Consider the following 10,026-nt stretch of genomic DNA (forward strand, 5'->3'; position numbering starts at 1 on the left):
AACTCAAATAACACTTTGAGGAAGGCAAAAAGGCACCCCCATCACCAGCCAATTTGCCACGGAGCACAAATCCCTTCACAAACTCCAAAATGATAACTAGCTGAGACCCAAAACTGTTCTCCAAGGAGGAAGGGAGGGATGCTCCTCAGAAGCAGACTGAGAGTTTGAGTGGGAGAGAGCTCTGGTGGCTCCACCCACCCAAATCCTCCATTAATCACAAAACCTCTCCAATCTTATGCTTTATCAAATGCTTGGAGAGGAAAATTCACTACCCCAACTGTATCAAGTGATGGCCAGCAATTGTCAGAAATGTTCCTTGTCCTTCTTTTCTTTTTATCTTTAAAAGGGCAAGTTAAGGTTAGGGTAGAAGTTGGAAACAGGAACCAATAACGGAGAGGAACGCAAAGACAGTAATTCACATTGGAGCTAGGACCCTGGCAGTATCAGCTCTCAGCTGCAGTGTCTTATGGTGACCACTGGGGGAGTTTTAGGGTCATGGATAAACGTGCTGGTCTCCTCCCTACATTGTTTCTCCACTGTTAGTCTCCATTTTTGTCTTTCCATAAATGGCTGTTTGTTTTAGTCTGTCTCCCCTTTCAGCTTTCAGCTCAACTTTCCTAATCTTTTGTAACTTCTAAATAAATCCTTGTTATTCTTCAAACTTGAAAAACTGACTCCAGACCTCTTGCTTGGCTGAAGTCTCACCAAATTGACTTTGCTCTGCTATTGGGGACTGGACTGCCATTCTTCCCCTACAATTCACACAACAATTGGGACATGTGTACAGACAACTGTTTGCATGTACAATACATTGCCTGAATAGTGCATCTGTTTCCATCTAACATGCTTTCAGTGCAGTTTTTAAAAAGAGCAGCAAAATGCACACCAGCTTTTTAAAGGGCTAAGCATGTATATGACTATCCAGTACCTGAAATACCTGAACAGGGCCTTGGAATTTTTTAAACACATTATAAAATTTTGCATCACAGAAAAAGAGCTAAAGGCTGTTCACACAACCAACACCCCTGAGGCTAGGGAGAGCTGGGGGAAGGCAGGAAAAAGTATGTATCTCTATCTCTATCTCTATCTCTATCTCCCCCCACACAATCACGGCTCCTTCCCTGATTCACTGTACGATTTGCTCACATGATCACTGCTGTGGTGAGCAATGTAGTGATCCAGGGCCAGTGAGAGCAACAAGAGCCTCCAGGAATCCCACAATGCACTGTTTGAGCATTGGGGAAATGCTGGCTGCCGGGACACTCCGTCGCCCTGGTTCACTACTTCATGCTGGTCTTCAGCAGCTGGCAGCCTGCTTGAATACAAGACCAGGCAGTGAGGGTGTGCACAAGCCTTCTGTCCTCACTGTTAGACCTGGTAGAAAACCCGGGCTACCTGGTGGGAGAGCACCAGAATTGGGACTAATCCCAGTACTCCATAGGACCAGCTCTGCCTGGGCAGAGCTGTGCATATGGATGGCCTTCGAGTGAAAAATGCCAAAGTAAACAAATATAATGATTTTGCTTTGGAACATCCTAAAATAATTTATGTTACAGATATATTTTGCTTTTTTGGGTATTTCAACATAGTCCCTATTGCTACTTCATCCTGCAATGGATGGACATCTCTCAGCATGAAGACTGTTTGAGATTGGGGAAGAAATTAGCTTTCTGTACTGCTCTTAACCATTCTATTAGTCACAGTCTCCTATAACCAAAAACTGAAGGTTATCATCAGAATGGAAAATCAAAGAAGTCTACGGCAAGCAACCTGCAAGCAATTGTTCCTCTTTGTACATGTATTCCAGACTATTTTGATCTAATTCCTCTTTTACATCTGCACATCATTTTGAACCCTGGTATTTGTTTATGGCTCTCCTTAAAGCATCTTTCACCTCTTTATTTCTTAGGCTGTAGATAAGGGGATTAATTAGAGGGGTTAAGACTGTGTAAAAGACTGAAAAGACTTTGTCAATTTCTCTCAGAGCTTCCTTTTTTGGCAGTGCATATACAAATATTAACGACCCATAGAATACAGAAACCACAATGAGGTGGGAAGAACAGGTGGAAAAGGCCTTTTTTCTCTCAGTGGAAGATGGAATTCTTAAGATGGTGGCAATTATACACACATAAGATACCATAGTCAGGACACAAGAAGGAATAGTGTCTATGACTGAAACTGTGAGACCCACCAGTGTTACCAAAGTTGTATCACTACAGGAGAGGCTAATCACTGGTGTCAATTCACAAAAGAAATGGTCTATTTCATGAGGACCACAGTAATTCAATTGTGACATCAAACTTATTACTAAAGTCATAACAGCAGTTCCACATAGCCAGGGCACAGCAGACAACAGAAAGCACAATCTTCCATTCATGAGGGTTGCATAGTGCAGGGGTTTACATATGGCCAAATACCGATCATATGACATCGCTGCCAATAGGTAGCATTCAGCAACCACCAGGGAGCCAAACCAATACAGCTGAGTGAAGCAGCCTCCAACAGAAATGGTGCTATCCCCTGTCAAGAAACTGGCCAGCATCCTGGGGAGCAGTGTTGAAGTGTAGCATGTCTCCAAGAAGGACAGGTTTCCAAGGAAGAAGTACATAGGTGTGTGAAGGTGATGGTCAAAGGCTACCAACACAATGATGATGATGTTCCCAGTGATGGTCATATTATAGATTATTAAGAATACCAAAAATAAAGGAATCTGAAATTTGGAGTCATTCCCAAATCCCAGAAGAGTAAATGTGGCTACGGATGTTTCATTGTCTTCTTCCATATTTTGTTAGTTACAATCACTGAAATTATAAAATCATAAGGTCTTCAGATGAAATATTCCAAAGCCTACTAGAGGGATTTCAGTTGGCAATGACATACCAAATCTGAAAGGTTCTGTGCAAGCTGCAAAATTGATCTTACAAACTGTACAGACACTTCTGCAAGCTTTGCTGCTCCTTTCTAGTGGTATCTTACCCTCAGTAAACATGCAAAGCAGATAGCTCATGCAATATTCACAATGCCACCTACTACCATTCTGGAAAAAACCCAACTGTTTCCCACATAGCCGGAAAAGTAGTAATGAAAAGATGAGTTCTCCTTGGAATGCAAGAGCTGGTCAGTAAGCTACTGACTACTACAAGAATTATACAATCCCTGCTCGGCATGTGTGCAAAAGGGTAAGTTCATGCTAGTAAGAAGTGCTGAAGCCTGCATAAGTATTTATATGATGAGTAAGATCATGCTTGGAACTTGCTTGAAAGCTTTGCAGATCCCACACTGCATTGTTGCCTAGAACGCCCCCTAGAATGCCCCTTTCCAATTAAGAGAATGTTTTCTCTGGGTAAACAAAAATTGTCAGTGTTGCTCCCACATTTCATCATGCAATTTCAAAGACATGGGCTTGTATCTATATTGAATGATAACCTTTGACTAAGCACCAACTGAAAACAATGGTGTTCAAGTTAATCAAGACTGACAAGTGAGCAAGGGAGCATGTATTTGGTTTTACTTTTTATATGGGAGATCCATCTTAAAATACCAGCTCCATTATAAATTCACTTTATAGCTTGGAGAATTCATTGAGGTGCTTCACACGACATATGTGAAGCACCTGAGGGGGTTCTGCGGGGAGAACGGGCTTAGCTCGCTCTCCCCACAGACGAGTGGCCGCTCATAGTCACTGAGCCGGCAGGGGCAGCAGGGATTGGGAGCTGTGAAGGTTCCAGGATGCCCCATGCAAGTGTGCGGGGCATTCTGGAGAGACCCCTGAGCCCTGGAGGCTGCTTTCATCCTCATGTGTCACCGCACTAGTCACCTTGTTAGGGCTAGTCACCTTGGGAGCACCAGGCTCGCCTGTGAGCCGGGTGGTTCCCACAACCACTGGAAAGTGATCTAAGCTCCCTTAGCCAGATTTCAAGTGATTGTGGGAATAGCTTCATCAATTCACAGGTTGGTTAGGGTTGTTAACTGAAATTTCTGCACAGTGAAATTTGAAAAAAAAAATTTGGAGAATGTTCTCAGATGGGTTCTCCACAGCTCACAGGTTCATCTTCTTCACACGTTGTGTATGCAAACTGAGCACCAAATTAGGCATGCTTAAGTAAACTGAAAGCAAAGGCTTCCTACACACACACACACGCACACACACACACACACACACACACACACACCTGTTTTGCCTCTGAGGCTTACTCCCATGTAAGCATGCCTAGCATTGCAGCCTGAAAGCAACAACAATTTATGGAGAGGAGAAGACTTGGCATTTGTTTGGGGCTGGCATGCACTCTAGGGGCCCCACTGATTGGGCAGGGACAGGACCTAATCTCTATCTTCAGTTAAAACTCTGGGTCCATTGACAGGGGGAAGAGATCCACAAGTAACTAATAATATTTTAAATTTTAATGTAATAACATGCTAAAAAATTAACCTCGGCTCTTGCACGAGGATTGTTCCGGCCCACCAGGGCATTTAAGTTATGCAGACCTGCTCTAAAGAAAGGAGCTTTCATTTATTTATTTATTTATTTGAAACATTTGATATACCGCCCACTCCGAAGACTCTGGGTGGTGTACATCATCTGATACTGATGAGAGAGACCCTCCTCTGTTTCAGCGAAGCCTTCCCTTACTGGAGGAAGTGTTTCCTGTGGGAGAAAGGTCTTTCTGTTGGAGAAAGCAAACCTTTGAATCCAACATTACTTCTTTCAGGAACAATGATACAATTTTTGCTGCACAGGTGACAGTCACTGGAAGAGTGAGGCTGACAGAGGAATAGAAGGAACCTATACATCACTATGCTTTCCCAGCAAAGGTTTGAGCTTAATAATGGATAACAACAACAAATAATACCTTTTACCATTCATCTTGATCATCAGATGGAACAAATGCATACTTCTTGCCCTTTTGTCTGAATGTCCTTTGCATGACTTTGCATGTTATGTACAAGCTGTTCATCATTTTGAAGTTTTTATACACGAGAATAACAGATCTCCCCAGTGACTTACTACAAAGAGCAACCTCCTGAGACTTAGGGAAGGAAGTCCTTTCAATTGGCCTTCTGAGAAAATATATTCCCTTCCAAAATGAAGTGATGCAACCCACTAAAACTTCAAATACTCTTTTCTGCCAGTGAGCTCTTCACGGTTGTGATCATCAGGAAATACATACTTCCCTGTAATGTATTTAGGCGGTGGGGGTGGGGGATTCTATTTCATTCCTTTCAGATCTGGGTGCTCAAGGGTGCAGGCGAGTGAGGTTTCTGATCCAGCTCTAAGATAAAATTTCTAGAGAGCTTCTTTCCTTAAAGCCCCACAGAGCTTGAGATCACATTCTCCATTATGTCCTTCTCCATATGCTCTCATCATCATCTATAGTGTCTTTGCCATCAAAAAATGTATGGTGGACATATTTTTGAAGCAAGGCCTCCTACACAGTTTATATTAGACCCTTTCACTGGAGGGCTGTTTGGGCTCCATATTGTATGCCTTCACAAATCAAGTTTAAATATACTTTTTAGGGATGTGTGAAATGTTTCAGGTACAGAACGATCTGTACCTGAAACAGCGAATTTCGGGTGATTCGGATCCGAACCAAATCACCCCCGAAGAGCCCTGAATAATTTCGGATCCGAAACGAATCATCCCTGTTTCGGATCCGAAATATTCAGATGTTTCGGACATCCATTTTGTGGCCTTCTTCCCCCCCCCTCCATTTTGAGCAATGACGTCTATTTGAATTCCCCACCTTTCCCCCCTGCTAACTGGGCAAAGAGGCACCTTTTACCGTGGTGATTCTCTTCATTTAGCAGGGGGAGAGTAACTGGCCCTATCCACCCCCAGCACAGTACTTCCAGTGACTGTTGCTGGTGTGTGTCTTAAGTTTCTTTTTAGAATGTGAGCCCTTTGGGGACAGGGAGCCATCTTATTTGTTTGTTATTTCTCTTTGTAAACCACACTGAGCCATTTTTGGAAGGGCGGTATAGAAATCGAATTATTATTATTATTATTATTATTATTATTATTATTATTATTATTATTATTGCCTCCAATTGACTTCAATGCAAAAAGGTCTGATGTGGTGTCTGCTTGAATTTTGGATCCCAGGGGCAAAATAGTGGGGTGGGGTGGTAGTGCCTAATGGTTGGAGGCTACCACCCCAATTGCAGAGGGATTGGGCAAAGGGCTGATTTTTGGTGAATTTTTGAAGTTTTAGTGTCTTTGGGGCAGATTGGGGGCATAACGTGGGATCTGGGCCAAAATAGTGGGGTGGGGTGGTAGTGCCTAATGGGTGGAGGCTACCACCCCAATTGCAGAGTGATTGGGCTGATTTTTGGTGAATTTCTGAAGTTTACTCATCTTTAATAGGGGTGTGCAATTCGAATTTTTGGTGATTTGGTTCGGAACCCGAACCGAATCACCCCTGTTCTGTTTTGTGCCCGAATATGGGCCACCCGAATCACCCTTGATTCGGTTTGGATTCGGATTTAACCCAAATCTGAATCTGAATCGATTCAGGGGGGAAAGGGCCCAGGGGCAAAATTTTGGGGTGGGGTGGTAGTGCCCAATGGGTGGAAGCTACCACCCCAATTTCAGGGGGATTGGGCAAAGTGGTGATTTTTGGGAAATTTCTGAATTTTTCATGTCTTTGGGGCAGATTGGGGCAGAAAGTGGGGCCTGGGGCAGAATAGTGGGGTGGGGCAGTAGTGCCTAATGGGTGGAGGCTATCACCCCAATTTCAGGGGGATTGGACAAAGGGGTGATTTTTTGGGAATTTTTGAAGTTTTGGTGTCTTTGGGGCAGATTGGGGGCAGAAAGTGTATCTGCCCCAAAAGGGTGGGGTGGAGTGGTAGTGCCTAATGGGTGGAGGCTAACACCCCAATTTCAGGGGGATTGGGCAGCGGGCTGATTTTTTGGGAATTTTTGAAGTTTTGGTATCTTTGGGGCAGATTGGGGGCAGAAAGTGGATCTACCCCAAAAGAGTGGGGTGGGCTGGTAGATAGTGCCTAATGGGTGGAGGCTACCACCTGTCCCCAATTTCAGAGTGATTGGCCAGAGGGCTGGATTTTGTTGATTTTCTGAGGTTTTTCTTCATAAAGTGCAGTGTGGTAGATTGATTCATTCAGTATTCATAGTAAGTGAGAGTGTGAAAAAGTGAAAGTGGGGTCATGAGAGTTCTTTAACTGAAAAAAATCTCATTTGCTATCATTGAATGAGAATTCACACCTCAGAAGTTTTTCTGAAGGGATGTTATTCCCTTATTTTCCCCTTTGCCCAATCCCCCTGAAATTGGGGTGGTAGCCTGCACCCATTAGGCGCTACCACCCCACCCCACTCTTTTTGCCCAGATCCCATTCTATGCCCCCAAACTGCCCCAAAGTCACTAAAACTTCAAAAAAATCCCCCAAAATCGGCAATGAGCCGAATCACCCGAATTTTTCGGCCCCGAAATTCGGGTGATTCGGCTCGGCCCTGAAAAATATCGGGGGACATCGGGGTGATTCGGCTCAGCCCGGAATCACTAGAAATTGCTCATTTCGGGCACAGATCGATCTGTGCCCGAAATTTTTTGCACATCCCTAATCTTTAAGGTTTCCCCCCCATTAGGTATAATGAAGGGTGTATCGCTTCACGTCGGGGGAAAAGGGGTGGCCTAGAGCAGTGTGGGGGTGGTGGTAGTGCCGTGTAGGGGCAAGCAAGCTCCCTGAATTTTTTAAAAGGATTTGGGCAGAGGGCTGATTTTTGGTGAATTGTTGAAGTTTAGGCGTCTTTAAGGTTTTTCCTCATAAGGTATTATGGATCTTTCAGAAGCCCCATAAGTACACTTGGGGGGTGCTGGGGTGACCCAGAGCGAGTGGTGGTGTAGTGCACATAGGATGCCAACTACCCCCATGGGTTGCTAACCCATGGGGCACAGGGTTCTGTTGTTTCTGACGTATTCTGAGTGTGGATTCTATGATAGCAATTTAGAGTGGATTCATGGTGTCTCATTGAAAATCTCATTTGCTATCATAGAATCTACACTCAGAATACTTCAGAAACAACAGAACCCTGTACGCCATGGGTTAGCAACCCATGGGTGTGGTTGGCACCCTATGTGCACTACACCACCACTCGCTCTGGGTCACCCCAGCACCCCCCAAGTGCACTTATGGGGCTTCTGAAAGATCCATAATACCTTATGAGGAAAAACCTTAAAGACGCCTAAACTTCAACAATTCACCAAAAATCAGCCCTCTGCCCAAATCTTTTTTAAAAATTTCAGGTAGCTTCCTTGCCCCTACACAGCACTACCACCACCCCCACACTGCTCTAGGCCATCCCTTTCCCCCCGACGTGAAGCGATACACCCTTCATTATACCTAATGGGGGAAAACCTTAAAGATGCGTAAACTTCAGAAATTCACCAAAAATCAGCCCTCTGCCCAATCACTCTGCAATTGGGGTGGTAGCCTCCACCCATAAGGCACTACCACCCCACCTCACTCTTTTGGCCCAGATCCCACTTTATGCCCCCGATCTGCCCCAAAGACACTAAAACTCAAAAATTCACCAAAAATCAGCCCTTTGCCCAATCCCCCTGAAATTTGGGTGGTAGCCGCCACCCATTGGCCACTACCACCCTGCCCCACTATTTTGCCCCTGGGACCCGTTATTTAATCCGAATTGATTCAAATTCAGATTTGGATTAATGTGGATCCGAATCGAATCAGGGGTGATTCGGATGGGCCATATTGAGATACAAAACAGAACAGGGGTGTTTTGGTTCAGATCCGAATCAAAACACTGAAAATCCGAATTGCACACCCCTAATACTTTTAAAGTCTTGCTTTTGGAGACAGTGATATTAAAATTAGGCTGTTTTACTAACTGTTAGTGTGTTTTTTTCAGAGTGAATTTTTTTATATGGTTACTAACTCATATGTTTATTTTATTGTTTTAATCCATTTTTGTTTATTTGCAAGAGAGATGTAGTAGTTTTTAAAATAAAAATTTAAGTACTCCAATGAGCTGTTTATTATTGTTTTTGTTATTGTTACTATGGCCAACATGCTTTCTCTGATGTTTCTTTGCCTTGAGGAGCAAAGAAGTCCAACGTCAGAATTTAGTCCCCAAAGGGTTAAGTAAAGGCATAAAGGCTCTACACATGATCCGTGTGTAGAGCTGAAAGGGGGTTTGTGGGTAGAGCGGGCTTGAGTAGGGAGCCCTCCCTGAGTGGCTGGATCAGCCACCCAGACAATTACCAGCACTGTCATGGAGCCAATTGCTGTAGCGGGGTTTGGGGGTCTCCTTGCCCCCAGAAGTCCCATGATGCACCATGTGAGTGAGTAGTGCCTTTTGGGGAGCCTCCCAATGCCAGAAGGCTGGTTGTAGCTTCTCAGTTGGGAGACTACACATGAACTATTTCAGTTTGGAGTTGTGCTGCAGCGACACGCAATTGTTTGACCCACTTTTGGGGTGTTCCTGTGCCCAAAACTTGGGTTAAGCGGCAGGCCACTTAAGAGGACTAGCCGCCACAACAACCCAGGGAGCCACATGCCTCCCTGTGGTTCTCATGCACAGTGGCTGGGCTCCCTTAACCTGGTTTCCACTGCGCATTGAGAGTAGCCTCGTAGAATATTTACCACCTCCAAAAGTAACTATGCTACACCTTTTCCTTTGAGGATATCAATTTGAAATTACTCACCAGTGAAAACAGACAGTTTATTAAAGTATCACTATTGTAGGTTGTGATTTTAGTAGGCTTATGCAGTTATTTTCAGATCTTCTTTATAAAAAAGCAGAGACTATGGACTGATTATATGAATATAATCCTTCACATTTCTCACCAAAAAAAGGTGAACTGACAAAGGCCACATTTGCACATAACGGGAAACTGGAGTTAAATGGGGCAGATTCTGGATTTTGTGTATGTCCAAATGCATGCCGCCTTGCTCCCAGTAAAGAAACAACCTGAGCTTTCCCTCCCCAAATTCCAATTTGAACTCTGTCTATTGTGAGTTTAGCTTCTCCTACCTGAGGTTTGCAGT

The 10,026-nt window shown here is 44.1% G+C and overlaps 1 protein-coding gene across 1 annotated transcript; it reads right to left on the minus strand.

Annotated features, from left to right (window-relative positions):
- Nucleotides 1–1,843: 1,843 nt before the first annotated feature.
- On the minus strand, nt 1,844–2,782 carry LOC128331205 (olfactory receptor 6C74-like). Its single transcript, XM_053264556.1, has one exon. It carries the CDS (start codon nt 2,780–2,782, stop codon nt 1,844–1,846), a length of 939 nt encoding a protein of 312 aa, XP_053120531.1.
- Nucleotides 2,783–10,026: the final 7,244 nt, after the last annotated feature.

This window comes from Hemicordylus capensis, chromosome 6 (assembly GCF_027244095.1).
Source record: "Hemicordylus capensis ecotype Gifberg chromosome 6, rHemCap1.1.pri, whole genome shotgun sequence".
Classification (NCBI taxonomy): domain Eukaryota; kingdom Metazoa; phylum Chordata; class Lepidosauria; order Squamata; family Cordylidae; genus Hemicordylus; species Hemicordylus capensis.